The 19292-nt window shown below is 37.6% G+C and overlaps 1 protein-coding gene across 4 annotated transcripts in view; it reads left to right on the top strand.

The window, feature by feature from the left end:
- Positions 1–19292, top strand: part of RELCH (RAB11 binding and LisH domain, coiled-coil and HEAT repeat containing) — a 68640-nt gene that overhangs the window by 27805 nt on the left and 21543 nt on the right. For all 4 annotated transcript variants that reach the window (XM_054164037.1, XM_054164035.1, XM_054164034.1 and 1 more), the window contains 8 exons: positions 667–742; positions 1144–1239; positions 7333–7445; positions 10310–10400; positions 14254–14325; positions 15139–15279; positions 16594–16758; positions 17711–17858. In XM_054164037.1, coding sequence (XP_054020012.1) covers positions 667–742; positions 1144–1239; positions 7333–7445; positions 10310–10400; positions 14254–14325; positions 15139–15279; positions 16594–16758; positions 17711–17858 — 902 coding nt within the window. The remainder of the gene's footprint in view (positions 1–666; positions 743–1143; positions 1240–7332; positions 7446–10309; positions 10401–14253; positions 14326–15138; positions 15280–16593; positions 16759–17710; positions 17859–19292) is intronic.

Genomic DNA, 19292 nt, shown 5'->3' with positions numbered 1-19292 from the left:
CCTCCTCACACAAGGTCATTTTGAGACTCTTATCAGGATTCTATGTGTATGCTTAAGGCTTTGAGGAGCTCAGCTGTGTTGGCTGGTGCTGTGCATGGCAATGAGGCAGTACTTCTAGCGATACACATCTACCTTAGGGATTAGAAAGAAATTTAAGGTTAATTTTGAGATTCTCAGCATGCACTGGAATCCATCTTTTATATCCCAGAGTGGCAACTGGGTGATCTCTGTTTAATCCTGAAGTTTCTAAGTGTCTACTCATATGTTTTTATGCAATATGCAGAATCAGAACTTGAAGCAAAAATGCTGTTTCTTGTGATTTCCGCCCCTACCCCCTTGTTTGCATAATTGTGTGCTTCCTCTTGTATTGCTAAAGCTTCCTTTTCTTCCTACTTTAGTCCTATTTTTGTCTGTGCAGTTCAAAGGATGTTACATATTTCAGTACTAAAATGTATTTCTTAATTAGGACACCCAATTCTTTTATTGCTACAGCTGAAACACCCTAAAAGCCAAAGATTATGTGAAAACTTCGGTAGCATGCTTCACTTAAAACACACTTTCTGAATACTGTTTTAGCTAGTTGTTTGAGTCAGCATGAAAGGACTTGCTCAGTCACTTTTCTGATGGATACTTTCTTTTCCCCCTCCCTTTTTGACAATGTTTCAGGAAATTGTCACCAGCTTTCCATCAAGCACTACTGTCTTTCTGTCGGATGTCAGCAGACAGCCGCTTGGGATCAGAGGTATATTTCCCCATTGACATAAACCAGCGGACTCTTTATTCTACATGGCAGCAGTAGTTAAAGAGGCAATAATTGCTTTCAAACAATACTTATTAACATGTATGGAGAGGCAAATGTATGTGCGTGAAACTTAAGGATATGCTTTCAGATTTTAGCTTAAATCTGAAACCTGCTGATAGATGTAGAATTACTGGGAAGTTTAGAGTCTGTACAAGGGGATTCATGCTTTTGAAGTTAGCTGCCAGATCAAAAACATAATGTGTGTGAGGAAAGAAAATGTTTTCTGTTAAGTGAACAGCCTACTGCAATCGTTGTATTTCCTTTGAAAAGATGCTTTTCTGTTGCTGTGCTTCATGTGAAACACACACACAAAGCAATAAACAACCCCCTCGGTTTTTCAGGTGTCTCGAATTGCAGACAGTGAAAAAAGTGTCATGTTAATGCTGGGACGCTGCCTGCCTCATATTGTTCCTAACGTGCTGCTTGCGAAGCGAGAGGTGAGGAGCCCTGAAATTCTGCTTTCTATTGTTATCAAGATGTTTGCTTTTTAGTATTGATGATGTTGTGTCTAATTTCATCAAAGGCTGTTACTTGCAATCATATTCTTACTTTTGTGCATGCATCTCTTCTAGAAAATGGTGTTACACCTCTGTCAGGTGAGTTCATTAAACCCGCATGGTACCCTAGTATTTCTTCCTTTGCTTAAGGCACCCACTAGCATTCAGCAAGACTAGCTGTTACTGTAGGTCCATCTGCTTGTGGTAGCACAAAAGTGTTTGGTTGGTTTGTTTAGAGATCATGGCTAAAGTGTTTTATAAAGACCAGGGGATGTAATTTCAAACCTTATATTTGGTTTATTTTCTCCATTAGTAGTTTTACTAAGGATTCATGTTCAGATTCTTACACAGTACTATGTGTGGAATTAAAAATTTATCATCTTTTTCTAGAAGCTCCATGTATTAGCCAAGATAAAGTTCATCAAAAACATCCTTTCATAAAGAAAAACAGCAATCTTGCTTATATGTTTTCCTTAAATTTAACATTAGAATAGACTAGACTAGAATAGAATAAACCAGGTTGAAAGAGACCTTTGAGATCATCGAGTCCAACCTAACATCCAACACCATCTAATCCACTAAACCATGGCACCAAGCACCCCATCCAGTCTCTTCCTAAACACCTCCAGTGATGGTGACTCTAAGCTAAATAAACTTATGAACATGCAGTATTTATTTTGAATGTAAATGAGGATGGTGTTTTGCATAATCATCCATGCTATATTGTGTAGAAAAGACTTTTGACTGTGGATGGAAAAAAAAGAGACTGGCTTTGTATTGTTGTAAATATTGCTCATTATCAAATGTGTAAAACAAGGGGAAATATGAAGATGTATCAAACGAATGTAACAGCCTTAAAGCTGACACTGAACTAAAGGGTTTGAAGTAGCACAGTTGCAGTATGTTTTTAGTCCTGGTTGAGGGGACGTACTGTATGGTAGATTTTGTAGTGTGTTTTGCATAAATTCATTTGAAGGCTTTGAAAAATCCCTAAGAAATTTGTACTGATCCTATAATGTGAAATTATAGAACATTCGAGCCAATTAGCAGCAGTTGAAATGGTGAGTTGGAAATGTACCATGTTTTGAAAGTCTCAAACTTCATCAAAGGTTGGTTGGTTGGTTGTTTTTTTCTGAGGGGATAGGGATATTGACTTAAGTGCTCAGGAAAGGATTCTGTTAAGAGTCTTTTGGAATAATTCTATGAGTGTTCCTGGATCAGTGCTTAATTTCTGACTTCTTACTCGTTCCTTTCCTTCCCTCTCCTTGGCAGGATGTGGTATTTTGGCTTCTTTTCACAGCTTGTAGCATAATGTGTGTAATGTATTTTAATAATTTTGTGACCTTTTAGGCTAGTTGCTACTTACTTTGTTTTACAGTTGAAGTTAAATTTGATGACACGTATTTTTGTCTTAAATGAATCACCTGTTGAAAAAACCTGCAAGTGAGAATTGTGTAACTGGATTGCATAGGATGCTTAATGTTCCCAGAACTGAAATTTGCTTTTAAAAATAGCTTCTTTCAGTTACCACCCATTGCTGCAACTATTGTAATGTTCTTTCAGATGTAGGCGTGGAATTTGAAGGCAAAGTTGGGTAGACCATCTGTTAATATTTATTAATAACCTGAGAACTAGGCTCTCTTGAACAAAGTACAGCTTTGGGTCACGTTTGAAAGAAACCATATCGTAAGAGAGTCTTAGCACAATTTCATGGAGAAATGGTGTAAAAATGTACCAAAAGATCACTAATTCAAGAAAGATACAGAAGAACTTGAGGTTATAATGAGAAGTGAATCGCCAGTCTGCTCTGAAAAGCTACAGTGGTAATCTTTAAGATCTTATACTGTCAGTGTGTTAGACTTGAGAATTAAACATAATTTGACTTCCTCAAGTACCTATCTTTGTTCTTTAAGCATCCATCATGTTGATATTGGTTGCAAAACCTTATGCTGAAAATGTTGTGCTATATATTTTCATTTTGAAGAAATTGAGTTTGTGGAAGTTGGCAATCTCTCAATAGGTATTGTCCTTCATCAGTGATTCAGGAGCCATTTCACCATTGCTTTCATCCCTCTTAAGGTCCATGGGAGCCTGCTCAACTTGGTAATAAGGGGTCCAGTAAATGTTACAGTTAACATCTGAGCGACTAGTTAGTGTCAGAATGTCTGATGCATTTCTAAAATTATGTTATTTTTGTGTATTGGTGCAGATCTAATTGTTCTTCAATGTCTGGAGTTTAGGTTGTGATGGGAGTTAGGAAAGAAACAAAAATACGGTATCGACATGGTGTGGGTAAGGAGGTCATTTGAGTTTCTAGAAGAGCAGGTCATCTGTGGAAAATCAATAATGCATAATATAAGAAAATTGCCTGAAAGCAATTTGCAGTCTTTAAAATTCCATGTGTCAACATGAAAAATGAATTTTGTTTTTATCCCAAGTGCCTAGGTTACCTTGACTGCTTGAAAAGGTTTATCAGCGTGCAGGTTGGTTTGTGAACGCACTCAAAAATGACAGGGATATGGAAGCCAAATAGTGATGGAATGAATGGTAACAACATGCTGAAAGAGGTTTTTCAGGAAAAAAAGCCCTTTGGCTGGGTTTGCAGTCTGTGATAACACTTCTTGCAGATGTGCAGCTTGAGTTCATAAAATTTAATCTGCGCTGGCATCTGCTTCTTTAATTGTGTTTTTAGCACTTTAAAACATTTAAGATTAAAAAATAATGAAGTCAGCCACCTTGTGCTTGCCAAGAGTTGTACCATAACAAGGGTCCTTCGACTAAATTGTAATTAGAGAAAAGCAATCCTTTCTATTTTTATGATAACTAAGCAATGTGATATTGATTGCTCACCCTTTATACTAATTTTTCCATCTTATCTTTTTTTCAGTTATCAGGAATAACCTTGTTTGGCCTTTAGCAGAGTTTGGGCCAGAGCAAACTCCTTCACTTAATAGAAGGATCTTGTTATTCTTGTTCTTAATCAAGAAACACTTTTTCTTAATGAGTCATACTTTTCAGGATATCTATTATTCCAGGGTTAGTTTCTGTAACTTTCATTTTTCTCATGCAAGCTTAGCAAGGCCTCACTCTGACACAGACAAAAAGTGATGGCGGCAGTCACACGCCCAGAGCGGAGAGGGAGAGGGAGCAATGACTGCAAGGTCTGCTCCTTGTAAAGGGAGATACAGGAAAAGGGAATAGAGTAACAGATGACAATATCCTGTGTCCTCCCCTTGAGGCTGGAGGAATTGATGGTAGGACAGTTAATCCCTAACCTACAACAGTCTGGGGTTTTTTGTTGTTTGGGGGTGGAGCTGTCCCCGCACTCATGAAAGAGAGACATACCCATTTTTTATTGAAGTCCTTTAGTTCTGTTCTTTGGATGTGAGGGGCTAGTGCAGTTTTCTTAGAGGGGAAATGGCACAATCTTAGAGTGTTCTTTTACTCTCTGGTCTGAATTTTAAAACCATGTCTTTAACATAATTCATGATGCAAGGAGTTGAATTATAATGTTTGTGTATTTATGTTTATGCCAATAGTTCTGTCACAGTGTTTCTATATGCACATTTCCAAATAGGAGATACAAAGAAAGAAGTAAAAGGATTTTTGTCACATGTATGTCTGCCTTGATTCTTCTGTAAAACTATTCCTTTGGGTCTGTGAGAGGCATAATTTGAGTCCTGGAATAATAGTCTTATCCCATGAAATGTAATTAGAGTTGTAATTTTAACATGAATAAGATGAGGAGCACAAAGTTCTGAGTCATGGATTAATTGTATAATTAACTGGTTTTTCATTTTAAAACTAAAAGGATTAATTCAGAACTTTAAATCCATTTTTGTGCAAGAGACTCCATATCAGTAGTACCTGCAGCTACTGCCTTTCCTGCAGCTAATCTTATTTTGCTTCATTTACTGGTTGTCAGATGCAGAGCTACAGAAGAATTTTAACACAGCATTGGTTCACAGTAGAAGCACTGACTATTGGAGAAGACTAAATTTGCAAATTCCATCCTCAAGTTATCCTGGTTTATATATTATTTTGTCACCTGTTTGCCATATGATTATGTTAGTATTTGAAATAATAAAAAAGATGACTATCCTAAGCTATTGAAGTAACCAGTCTTGCATTTAACAGTGAGTAAATGATTCATTGAGATAATTATTTCACTCATGAGTGCTTCAAGTAAGACACTAATGAGAGAAAATAACATGTAGAAGACTTTTGTCAGAATATGAACTTAAAAATTAGAGTGAAGGCAACAGAAGAGACAGAAAATTCTTCCTAGCTTGTAAGAAAATGGTCAGCAAATCTGACAAATGCCTCCCATAGGATGCATTTGAAAATGCATTAATATTTTTTATTTTTATACTTCTACCATTTAAAAATACTTCTAATATGTAGGAGAAACTGTTTGACATGTGGTTTACATAAGTGATACCAGTTAGCATTAACATCCATAATCTTTTGACCATAATGCAGAGATGCTCTATGTGCCAGTGTAAATATTGCCTGTATTGAGAACCTGAGTTGGGTCAGTGAATCCTGCTCAAAGGTAACAACAGAGCATGTCATTATAAGTTAGGGAGAAGTTGTCCAAAGGAACTGTGGGGGGTGAAGTGAGGTTTTCTTTGGAGAGACCTGCCTGAACAGTTAACAGAAGTAGAACAGAGAGAAGATGTGCTGTTTCAGTTCTTCTGTGCAATGTCAGCTTCATTCATTCAGTCTAAAATAGAGCATTTTGCTCTAAAATAAAATACTGTTCTGTGTTGATTTCAAACATAGCACATGCTGTTTAGGAGAATGCAGGTTGGGCAGTGAGAATGTGTTCAATCTTGTTTCCATGTGTCCCTTTAGTTCAACAGGCTTACTCTCAAGACCATCATGAATAGGTCACTTAGCAGGGAGGTGCTAATTTCTTCTTGCAGACATGATCATTTATTACAAATAACTATAGGTTTTTCCAGGTTTTGTATAATCTTCACTAGTAACTTCAGGAGCATTTCCCACTGTCATCTGCTTTTCACAGTTTATTAATTCACAAAAAGCTTGTCTGCTAAAAGTGGCTCAAAAGTATGAAACAGGTGGGAGAGTCTCCCTATCACTTGCCCATGTTTTCTCTGAAGGCACCTAGGTTTCATCTGTTTTTTTTTTACCCCTGACCTCTCAGTGCGATAAACGCCTCTAGAAATTATGTGGCTTCCAAATTTGCTTAGAGTGAAGGCTCACATCAACAAGGTCAAGGAAGGGGACTTCCAGTTCATGTTTATAACCATTTGGGTGTTGTTTTTTTTTCTGGGAATGAATACCATTACCTTTGAAGGCATATTTAGGAAGGCGAAAGTCTTCACTATTGTGGACAGCCTTCTGTTTTTGGTCAGTTAATATTTTACACAGTAGTTTCTTGCTAGTTTGTTCCTTAAAGGAATTGAATTGCTATAGAAAGAAAATTCAGCTTCAGATGTTGCCTCTTTATTGAAAAAAAAATCAACAAACATTTAAAATCTTACAGTTTTCACTCATCACAAAACAGAGGGTATCTCCCTGGAGTCACCTTTACCATTGTGTCTTTCTCAGTGTTTATTCTAACTTGTGCTCAAAACTGTGCAGGTTTAATTGGAAACTTTAATCTTTCAACTCCATGGCATTGGCAGTAACTTTTCCCACAGCTTTGTTCCATAGATAGCTGTGGAATTTGTTTCGGTTCAGTAGGTAGTGAAGACAATTTAAACTGTGATTGTCCTCTAAACAGGTTACAGGTGACCTGCATTTGTTAATTGTAATCTTTGCAGACGTTTTTATTTTATCTACTGGTTCTCCCCTGATCTTTCCTAGCAGGAAAACATTTCTAACTTGTGTAGAGTTTCACTTTTTTTCCAGGTCACTTAAGAAATCAAGACTCTAAAACATCTTCTCTGACTGTTTTGGTGTTATGTGGCTAGATTTATCTTCTTAGATTCTTTTGCCATTTATGAATATATGCCCAAAGCATTTTTACTTTGTTTGGTTTTTCCCCTACCCACAACTTTTTAGGAGTTGATCCCACTCATACTGTGTACAGCCTGCCTCCATCCTGAGCCCAAAGAGAGAGATCAACTTCTACACATACTGTTCAATTTGATCAAACGACCAGATGATGAGCAAAGGTGTGTTTGCGTTTGTGTGTTGCGGGACAAGAAGGAACTCTTTTTCTCTGTCAAAGAAGCAGAACATAATAGAAACTGGATATTGTTGGATGATTTTAGTCAAGTTTTGCTTAAGCTGATACTTTGCTGGTGTAGTGTCAGCAAATTTATGTGGATTTCAGCAGTTTCCATGATTGTGCTATCTAGTTAGTGAAGTGTAAGAATATACTCGGTAAGCTGCAGTGTGGCATTTCAGTTCCTCTTTTATTTAAAGAGGATCTGAAAAACTTTGTTGAAATGACCTTTAAGATCATAATTCTTAAGCAGTGGCTGATGTAGACATCAAAACAGCTTTTTTCAAACCTCTGTCTTCATGTATCTTAGTGATCTTGTATGTTCTTACGTTGACTACTATGTTTAGTTGGGGAAAATAACATGAGAACATAGTACTCTCCCAACGTATGCTTCAGTACTATTTTAGCAATAAAAAATTCAGAAGACTGAAGCAGTGATTTAGTTGTGACAAGTGTTAAGAGCTTTGTTTTATGACTTTGAAACAGAAGTATGTTTTATGTGTTGTTGTATAAAGTTAGTTCTTCCATAGTATTCAGAAAATCTGACTTCATACCAGATTCAGTAAGAATATAGTTAAAGTTGAAAGACAGTATCCTAGCTGATATTTTTCCTCCTCTAACTGTGGAAGGTTTTTTCATATTTGTTCTGGAGCTCTTCCATTATTTTCATCAGAAGTGTTTTGTAAAGTGTCTGTATCTATTGTGGCTCTATTCTGTCTTCAGACAAAACATCCTTCATGAAATAGAAGGAAAGCTTTTTCTTTTGAAGATTCTCTGAAACTGGAGTGTTCTAAATTGTTTCCATGGTGAAATTTATAAGTGAGACACAATTGAAAGAGATTGCTTTGGAGGTAAAAAAAAAACCAAAACACACCAAAAATCCATACATTAAACCCCAAATTTATAGCATGGTGGCACTGTGCAGGTTGAAATTACAAAAAGAGGCAGTCCTTGTCTTACTTGAGATTCATTAGGAATCTGCTTCTGAAACATCTACCATTATCTAAAATGTTTTGAATGTCCCATGCAGATTAAGAAGCTAAAATTATTTTGTTGTTGAGCAAGGAAAGAAGTTATACTGTAGTCTTTTGTAGTTAATTTGTCACAGGATTGGTCATGTGTCAAGAAGATTTGCCATATGCCTATTCAGCTGCAGTTAGGTTTGTCTTTTCCAGTTGCTAGGAAAAAAAACCATGCAGCTTTTTCTTGAAGTTGTTCATTCTTTTTTGTGAGTAGAAATTTATATGCAAAAGTAATTAATTTTCATTACAAATCTGGGAAGAAAGTTCTCCATAACCTCCAGGACAAAAATTGCACCTACATAATATGCATTTACACACGTGAAAATCATGATCTGTTTTAAAGATGCCATAACTCCTGACCCAAGAATAAATAAAATTCCATCAAGTAAAAGAGATTCTGAAGACAAATTAGATAAAAAAGTATATTCCAAATTCCAGTATGGTTTTGTTCTAAAAGTAAGTGTATGGAAGTGTCTTATAGGTGCTTAGTTTTTAGAATAAGTTTAAATTGTATTTTGGCAGTCTGGTGCAATATGAATTAAGCAAAGGCATTCAGGTTTAGGCACCAGAACAATGGTGTTAAGGATCTTGCATGTTATTTATTTACCTCCATTGCAGTCACTTTCTAAAAGCTCTGCTCTAATTTCTGCCTTGTTTCTCTAGTGTGAGTCTCAATTTCACTTTGGTTTCTATACTGATGAAGCAAACTAATGCTCTGTTGAATCATACTGATTTGCTTTGTGTTCCCAACTAAATGACCTAAGTGATTATAAGTTCGTAACCTGGAGAGAGTTCTTTGAGGGAATCATTCCCAGGATCTTGTTAACCAAAGGGATCATTATGACAATGAGGATTTCTCTATATCCAGCCTAGACTGCAATTTTTGTGATAGGTTAGTGTTTACATTTTCTCAGTGACCTGTCATTGAGATCTGTCACAACCCACTGTCCCGAGCCAACCTTGGGCAGCAGGGGAGGTCTTTAAGGTCCCTTCTGACCTAAACTGTTCTATGAATCGCTGTGCCTATGAAATTTAAGGAACAGCAGTGATTTCTAGCAAACTTGGAGGAAAGTTAAATGAAGAATATAAATGCAAGTTAGTCAGGTGATCATAGCTACTATTGGCAGATGAATTGCTTCCCTTCTGTAATGGGCTTTTGATGATTTCTGACAAGAGTTAGGTCCAGTAGTTTGAGAGAGGTGACAGTAACTTGGGTGTTACTATGTTGCAAAACCATGTCATAAAATAGTTAATTTACTTGCTTTGACCAATGTTAGTTAAATCTCTAAATAAAAACAGTATGTGTACTTGACTAAAATACCAATGGTATGATGGTGTGAAGTAATTTAGATCCTTTTACTGCATGCTGAATCTTTAATATTCAATAATAATTGTTAAATGAGAGATTTAATCAGAGATTCCTAATCCCAGATATTAAGCAATCAGGTTCCCAAATCAAATATTCTCAGGGTCTGGTTCATGGACTTTGGAGTCTGCAGGTTTCTATAAAAGGTACATTAAATAGAAAACAAGATAGAGTTTTATAGAATAGTTAGGATTGAAAGGGACCTTCAAAGGTCATCAAGTCTGAGTCCTCCTGCAATCAGCAGGGACCATAGTGGCTTTCAGTTTAAGATTCAGCCTTTAAGTCAGTGTGCATGGTGTGAAATTTTGATTGTAGAGATCTATCTGTTGCTTGCCAAGCATCTGTTTTTCCTAACTTAAAGATTGTTTTCTATATGTATTATAGAACTTCACTTTCTAATAGAAGAAACCTTTATGTTTTCAGACAGATGATACTGACTGGGTGTGTGGCATTTGCTCGACATGTTGGACCAACACGCGTAGAAGCTGAGCTTTTACCACAGTGTTGGGAACAGGTAATTGATCACTTTGTGCTTTAAGCTGGGAAATCAGTTGCAAATTGCTACAGGTTGAGTTTTGTTTGAGAGGGAGCTTTTTTCAGTCATGTTTTTCAATAAATGGCCATTGAAAATGTTTTTCAGGAAGATATTTGCACGTTCTTTGTCCTCATTATTTATACATTAATATAGTAACATTAAAGAGAACTCAGAAGCAGAAAATATCTCAAGACTGTCTGGAGATTCTATCTAACTTGCATAGATTTGTTACATTGAAATGTAGATGTGCACATGTTCATCAGCAGTTTTACCTAACTATTACCAGGTCTTTGTAATTTGTACTGTAATGTCCAGGCTACTGGAAATCCATTTTCATTTGAAGATTTATTCACTGACTTTTTTAATGACTTTTTGTTTTTAATTGCATTGAGTCTGTGGAGTGGTGTCCACACTAGAGCTGGTTTAAATTAACAGAAACTTAAAGATCAAAGTATACAGAAATAAGTCCCCTGTAGAGGGGACCTGTAAGATCAGCTGAAGTTTACATGTGTCTTCTAGAATCACAGTGGTCTTTCATTTTCCCAGTCCTCATAAAATTTTAACTGTTTAAAAAGTCTTCAGGAAGAGCCCAGCATCATACTGGTTTCTTGCTAATTGCTGATGCAAAAGAGAAACAGTAGCAGTACAAATAACAGGCTGCCAAGCCATATGTCATCTTGCATTTATTTAATGCAATTTGCCAGACTTTGTTTGCGGTACCAAAACCAGGTCATTCTTTTCAGCTGGCAGTTTGGCAGAGAACCTCATTGAGTTTGTAGAATAAACACAGGTTTCTACATTTCCTCAGTAGACACTTTAATCATGAAAGCATTCATGAAGTTGGTCTCTAACCAAAATCTATTTACAGATGCTAAGTACTGGACCTTCAGAAGACTCGGCATTTTTGTCCACGTGTTGTGGAGCTCAAGAGTTATTAGACTAGACTTTGTGATGTTTCTATGTGCTCTTCACTGGTAGAATTTGGTAGCTTGCTCATCTGAATTTAGATGAAGGTTCTGTGAACACTAAAATGTGAATTGGCTTCCAAAGTTGTACTACTGCTTATTAAATACAAATGGGAAAGAAATGGTAATAAACATTTTACAGTTCTGTTTAAGTTTTGAAGATCTAATAATCTTTTCTGACCACAGACCTTGCAGGTATTTGAATTGCCTGCCTCCAGTGTGTCATTATGGTATTGCATTGCCAGCCCTCATAAACCACTTGAAACTGGTCTTTGTGATTTCCCTCAGATAAGCAGCGCTCCAGTAGGCAAAGTCTCTGTTACCTGTAGGAAATTTTCATTTGGGAATCTGGCATGCAAGCAAAGATCTTTAGGTACTAAAGCAGCCTGTTGCGTGCCCATAGTGTGTCTCATCTATGAAATCTCCATACTTAGAAAAAGTGCTACAAGTGTCCTACTGATATATGAATGCAATATAATGATAGACACACCTAAAGACATTTCTCCCATGTTTGAGACTCCCATGTTTGAGACAGTTTAGTCCTGAGGCTTGTGGTTTGTTCATTCAAGTCTTTTTGAAATGGTCTTTGCCATTTCACTCTCAAGAGAGTTCTTGGTGGTTTCAGATCAAAACCAGGAGAGAGCTGAAGACATCAATACTAACTGAATTAGTGGTTAGGTACCATTGTTGAGTGTGCTGTGGAAATAAAGTCAAGATAAGAAATTGTCCAGAGTTGATTTATTACTGTATTATCTGTAGTTTCTCCTAAGCCAGCAGAACTGAGAATCACAGAATGGCTGAGGTTGAAAGGGATCTTTGAACATCCTGTAGTGCAAGCCCCCTCCTTAAAACAAGGTCAGCCATAGCAGGTAGTCCACCCTGGTTTTGAATGTGTCCAAGAATAAAGGCTTTATAACATGTTCCAAGGTTCGGCCGTCCCCTCAGTGAAACAGAAGTTCCTGTTTTCCATTTCTTCTTGTCCTTTCATGGAGCATCTCTGTTCTTTACCTTTCTGCAAATAGCTATAGATATTTATACATGCACGTAGAGTCCTTCCTGAGCTTGCTAAAGACAATCACAGCTGTCTCATCCTCCTCCATATGTCAGATACTTCTGGCTCTTAATCATCTAAATGTCTTTCTGCTGGACTTCCTCTAATATGTCTGTGTAGCTGGAAAACCCAGCACTGTACACTGTACTCCAGATGTGGTCTTAGCAGTGCTGAGTCAAAATTACCTGCTGGTGATGTTTATCCTAGTACTGGGCAGTGTACCATTGGTCTTCCTGGCAGCTTGGTATTTTTCAGGCCCTCCAGGTCCTTCTCTGCTAAACTGCTCCAGCCATCTGTCCCCATGTCTATCCTGGTGAAAGGGAATTATTTCCACTCAGGTCCAGGACTTTGCAATTCTGTGTCTTGAACTTCATAAGGATCCTGTCTGCACATTTCTCCAGCCTCTTGAGGTGCATCTGAGTGGCAGTACACCCATCTGAATATATCAACCATTCCTTCCAGTCATCTGCATACCTGTTGAGGTGCATTCTGCCTTGTCATCTGTCATTAATGAAGACAAGCCTTCATAATAAAATCAGAGACAAGGAAAGCAAAGAAGACCTTGGTCTTTTCTGTGGTAAGATGGTTGTCTCACCAAGGCTGTATGCTGCATAGCAAGCAAGCAAGACATAGTTACACAACATGTATACATTGCTTTATCTGACAGGATCCAACTAGTCACATTTCCTTCACCATTTTACCCTAAAACTCTTTATTCACAAAGTATGGTGGAACATATCTTGTATCTCATCCTTCAGCTATTGTGCTGGCCACTACAGCTGACTGTTTCCACAAGGATGCAGAATTGGTTCCATACCATCAATATTAAGTTTGTAAGGCAGAATATTCAGATGACCTTGAGTGATAAAAGAGAGCAGCCCTGCAAAGAATGACTTGGGGGTGCTGGTTGATGAGTCACTTGACTTAAGCTAAGGCTCTGGGGAGACTTTATAGTGGCCTTGCACTACCTGAAGGGGACCTACAGGAAAGCTGGAGAAGGACTTTTTATAAGAGTGTGTGGTAATGGGACAGGGGACAATGGTTTTAAACTAGAGCAGGACAGATTTAGATTAGACATTAGGAAGAAACTCTTTACAGTAAGGGTGGTGAGGCACTGGAGCAGGTCGCCCAGAGAAGTTGTGGATGCCTCATCCCTGGAAGTGTTCAAGACTAATCTGTATGAGACTTTGAGCAACGTGGTCCAGTGGGTGGTGTCACTGCCCCTAGCAGGGGGGCTGTAACTAGATAATCTTCAAGGTCCCTTCCAAGTCAAGCTGTTCTGTGAAAAGGGGAGGTAGCACACGATCGAGAGGTTCTTGGGTATAGAAGCTGTTGTTTCATTTTGGAGACTGGACAAGCTAGTGCTTTTTGTTTTAATACATGTGTCATCTGACTTTGGCTGCTCAGCAAGACCTTGGCAGCTGTGCTACAGTGGTTGGCTCAGAGCACTAGAGGGCACTTTTGTCTTTCTTAGAGGAAGACAAAATATTTCATAATGTGCCTGCTCAGAAGTTACTCATATTCTTTAGAGTTCAGCACCCCATATGTTGCTTTCCACCCTTGTTTTTACTGCATAAATGCTTTCCAATTCTTCTCTTACTACCAGCTGTATTTTGTGTGGCAAAGAGTAGGTTGTATCTGCCTTGCCTTTATGCCTCCATATGATAATCTAAGGCTCCTTAGTACCTTTATACAAATTCAGTGGGCACAGTTAGTGTCTGTCTAAGATGAGGACACCTCTTCTACATTTTAATCTTACTGCATTTTCAGTACTGGCTACTGCAAAGCAGCTAACCATTCTGTTTCTCTTTACCAGATAAACCATAAATACCCAGAGAGGCGGCTACTGGTAGCAGAATCCTGTGGAGCACTAGCACCTTATCTTCCAGTAAGTATTAAATCCTTTATTAAATCCTTTGCTAGTGAAAGCAAGGTGCAACTCTGTTGCATAAGACAAATGTCCTTTATTGTTTTAAATTGTTTAAAGTGTGTGTGTTATGCATAGTTATTCACATGGTCTTCAAAAATGTGAGATTCATTAAATCATATGAAGAAGGAGATTGCTTATTATAAAGGAATTGGGTCAATCTAGCTCTATAATGTCTTTTTAAGCACAATGTTCTCTTATGTTAGGACCAATTAAGGAAATAATCTCTTTTAAAATAATTGGCACCCAACAATAGAGTTCTTCAGATACTGGAATGGTGCATGGAGACTGCTACCAGTCAGAAGCAGCAGCAAAATGAAATCAGTGGTGAACTACAATTTGAAGCTTCAGAGAAAGAGGAGAGTAATCCAAATTAAGCCCTCTGCTTCAGCAATGCAGTGATTACTGCTACTGTCTTAAGTCTAGGCCTATAGTAGTGTTTTGCTGATAGTTATTTTTGGTTCTATATAAATCAAAGGCTAGGCCTATAGTAGTGTTTTGCTGATAGTTATTTTTGGTTCTATATAAATCAAAGGACCTGAGTTCTGTGCTTAGTAGAACAATATACTCTCTCTGGTGAGGCTGCTGACTTTTTATATTCATACATTTTCTGTTGTGAAAACGGAATGTCTTAATATAAAAGGATCTGTGGTTGGAGGAAGGGATTTAATTTGTGAGCACTAATAGAAGTGCAACCTATTTGTAAAATGGATACAAACCTATATTTCTTTGTTTCATTGAATTTTACAAGTCTGTTTTCCTGTTTACAAACAGAAAGAAATTCGTAGTTCATTAGTCCTTTCCATGCTGCAACAAATGCTAATGGAAGATAAGGCAGATCTGGTACGAGAAGCTGTGATCAAAAGCCTTGGCATCATTATGGGATATATTGATGATCCAGACAAATATCAACAGGTATAATTTGGTTTGGGTTCTGAATGTATAAAATGCCTTCAGTAGTTATTTCATTAATAGAGAGATGCATAATTTCATGTATTTCTATTGAGTCTTTCTAGATGCTTTTAAAGATGTTGGTGGTTTATTGTTTGAGACTGTGTGCCTTTAACAAACCATAGAGTACAGGCCTCCAGAAGTGAGACAGGTCCAGGAGGTGGACTGGAAAGTGTAATTGTTGTTATTTCATTCCCAGAATGCCTGCATCTGGCCTTTAAAACGAGACAGCACAAGCTGCATCTCGCCTTCTCCTTTCCCTGCTCCCTTCCAACATGGTCTCCCTTATCTCCTGTTTTGGTATGGGGGGGTGTTTTGGCCTTGAGCAGCCTGCTAGCAACCTGGGCAATACTGAATTTCTTGCTGAGTCATTTTGGGCTAGCGGGGTGGAGGGGAAGGGGCAGTAGCAGGGAGGTATGGAGGGGTGCATTTGAAGCCTGGATTTTGGCCTGGTTTGGTGGAAGTTGGGGAAACTTTGGCCCAAGGAGGTTCTTGGATAACCGCGGCCTGTGGATTTCTTTGTATGTTACATGTTTAGCACTGCAGCATGGAGCTATGAATAGCACTTCCATTTAAACTTCCAGTAATATTGTGTATTTCTCTCCAGTCCTGTGTGGAGTTTTTCTTTAACTACTTGGAGAAGAGTTAGAGAGCCTGTCTTGCTCCTAAAACCAAGGCAGTTGATTTTGTTGTATCACCAAGAGCAAAAAGAAAACACATATTTAAAAGTATCATATTTAAAAGAATCATATTTAAAAGTATCATATTCAAATCTTTAAAAGAACCTCAGGTATAAGCCTTATATATAAGTTTCTCTCATATCCCATAATTCAGCTTCAAAACATACTGCTCCAATGCCTACCTGATACTATTAGGCAATTTGATACCATCACTTCCTAAGAGAGATTTGTCTACTACAACAAACCCTTCTTGTAGTTCAACTTAATGCTGCCTAATAATCCTTCTGATAAGTGATAAATTAAGAACTCCTAATCCTGTCTTTGAATGTTTGAAAGCAGAGTGGAAGAAGGAGTTTGTATTGATTCTGAGAACCTGTCTGCAGAGAAATATTGGCCAGGACCACTGAACCACCAGCCATTTACCTTTTAGATGTGGTGGAAATATCTGTTGAGATGTCTCCAAGTACTGACTTGTTTTATTTTTATGGTTGTAGAGTTTTAAAAATAGGTTCTAATCTTTCTAGTTTTCATCTTCCATGTAGGGAACTGCAGCATAGATTATAGGAAAATAATGAAATTCATTGTTATCTTTTTCCAGGGCTTTGAACTGCTGCTTTCAGCTTTAGGAGACCCTTCAGAACGTGTAGTTAGTGCAACCCATCAGGTGTTTTTACCTGCTTATGCTGCTTGGACAACAGAACTGGGAAATTTACAGTTCCATCTTATACCTACACTGCTTAATAAAATAGAAAAAGTGCTCAGGGTATGTGTTCAGCTCTTTCCACACTGGAGAATTTGCTTTGTCTCTTAATTACATATGCACTTTAAAAAAAAAAAAAAAGTAAATAATTGCTGTTTAATGTTCCATGGGGGCAAATTTTTCTGGAGAATTTTGTTGTAACTCCATAACTCACACTGTGGAAGAAGGAGGGGGGGGGGGGGGGGGAAGGAAGGAAAAAGCCCAAACCAACCAAAAACAACAATAAAAAACAACAAACAATACACACCACAGAAAAAACACACCCAAACTAACCAACAAAACACAGCACCAAAAGCAAAAGAAGTGAAAATATTCATCTGTAGTAACATTTTCCTTTATAGCCCAGTAATCGGGGTGCAATTTAGGAAAGGTTTGCTTGGGGTGGTGACTGCATGATCTCTATTAGTCTGAATACATTAGCCCTACCTTTAAATTGTTTTGTAGTGCCATATACCATAGTTTGCAACTTTTATTGGATAAAATAAGTAGAATTTAATGGTTTAATTAGGTCAGTTGCAATGATGAGCCACATTGTCTGCCCAATTCATTTGGTAGATCCCTGGAAAGTTCTGGAAGATAGAGTATCTTGGTATGATCTAATACACTTATCCAAGATGCTTGTTTTCAGAGTTCAAGCCACTAGTTTATTCAGTTGTCAGAGGCATTGGTCTCTGAGACCAAGGAGACACATTTCCAAGATGTGTGGAAAATGTTCCTTCAGAATATCAGTATATTCACTGACATGAATAGTTTGATTCTTTTCAGTAGAAGTAACTTAAGGATGACAAGGGGATTTGGACAGTGACAAAAGTAAGCTTGTGGTTAGGATAAATTATAACTAGAGTCTCTGTATAGAAGCTCATCACAGATGTGTTGATCTCTTGCCAGAGAATACATGCCTAAGCAACAGATTGTCCAAACCAATAACTTGAAGTAAATGTCCTGTTTATTTCAGGAAGGAGAACATGGCTTGGATGAACATAAGCTCCACATGTATCTGTCTGCTCTGCAGTCACTGATTCCTTCACTGTTTGCGCTGGTGCTGCAGAATGCACCTTTCACAAGCAAGGCTAAACTTCAGGGAGAAGTACCACAAATAGAAGGTAAGTTGTTAATTTCTGACCTATGGAATTTATGCAAAGTCAAGTGTAATTCAGTGATGAATCTCAAATCACTATTGGCTGAAAAAGGAAGTATTTCAGGAAGTGGTTTGTACTCCACATGTGGATGGGATTGGTATGTATTTAAGGTTGCTACATAAACATCTTACATGTGTATAAATTTCAGACTTTTATAGCACAGTGCACAATAATAATTCAAGTTTATGCCCCAAAGCCTTTTGTTCTAATCCACTTGTTCCTTATACTGTGTTTTCATGTATAGCAGGCACAGAGAAAGAAATTCAGGGAACCTCTGCTTTATGTTGTGAATTTTCTGTCTTTAATACTGCTGTGTTGGCAGATAGAATTATTTTTTTTAAAGGCATATTGCAGTATAGGAAGATTTTTCTTGACTTGTCATGACTTCTGCTTGTATTCTATTTCCTTTCTGGAAAAACATTTTTTTACTTCCTTTACTCCTTCTGCTTCTACTTTATTGCTATGAAAGAATTCAGTCCCACATGAACCCTTATCAGATAATTGCCTAATTACAAGTATCAGCTTACTGATGCAGAAGAAATATGTAAGTAGTGAATATTTACAAAATGATTGCCAGCAGAATGAAGGAGAACTAAATGCTACCTTTATGCATTAGTTTTTCCCCATATGTATTTAGCAGTGTTACAGGCAAAATGGCTTCTTCGTGCACACTGACATGTCTTTTTGTAAGGCAATGTGTCTTGCAATGAAATATTTCTTGTCCTAATGCACAACATAATTTGTGGGGGAAAAAGATAGCATGCCTTCTGTATTGTCTCTTAAATGTTTCTTCATATTGGTTACCCTTAGCAAATCTTAAAGTAATTCTTCCTGTTCCCACTCTGCCTGAGGAGGTGGTGGAGTCACCATCACTGGAGGAGACTTGCTAGGGTGCTTGGTTGCATGGTTTAGTTGATTAGGTCGTGTTGGATGATAGGTTGGACACGATGATCTTGAAGGTCTCTTCCAACTGGTCTATTCTATTCTATTTCTATTCTATTTCTATGGTTGAGAGACCTGATTATCACCAAAAAACCTCCAATTTATTTAACCTCCCATTTCTCTCCACTTTAAAAAAAAAGTGAGAAAGCACAGCAAGTCTTAATTAACTTCCTAAAGGTTTCTTGAGAATTGATTTGCACTAATAGCCAATAGTAGCTCAAGAAGGCTGGACTCAATTTTAGTTAGTTCTTAACCAATAAAAAAAATTAAGTGGGGAAAAAATACAGCCTAGTGCAGGACCTTTGCCATCTGTTGTGTATTTGTGCAATATCTTAGCAAACTGAATTGCCTCAGAGTGAAAATTATATTTAGATCAGGAATCCCTGCTTGCAGTCCAGAAGGCCAATTGTGTCCTGGGCTGCATCAGGACAAGGAGGGCGGTCCTGCCCCTCTACT

The sequence above is a fragment of the Dryobates pubescens genome, chromosome 9 (assembly GCF_014839835.1).
Source record: "Dryobates pubescens isolate bDryPub1 chromosome 9, bDryPub1.pri, whole genome shotgun sequence".
Classification (NCBI taxonomy): Eukaryota; Metazoa; Chordata; class Aves; order Piciformes; family Picidae; genus Dryobates; species Dryobates pubescens.
The sequence above is the reverse complement of the archived record's forward strand: the minus strand, read 5'-3'. Positions and strand labels throughout refer to the sequence as shown.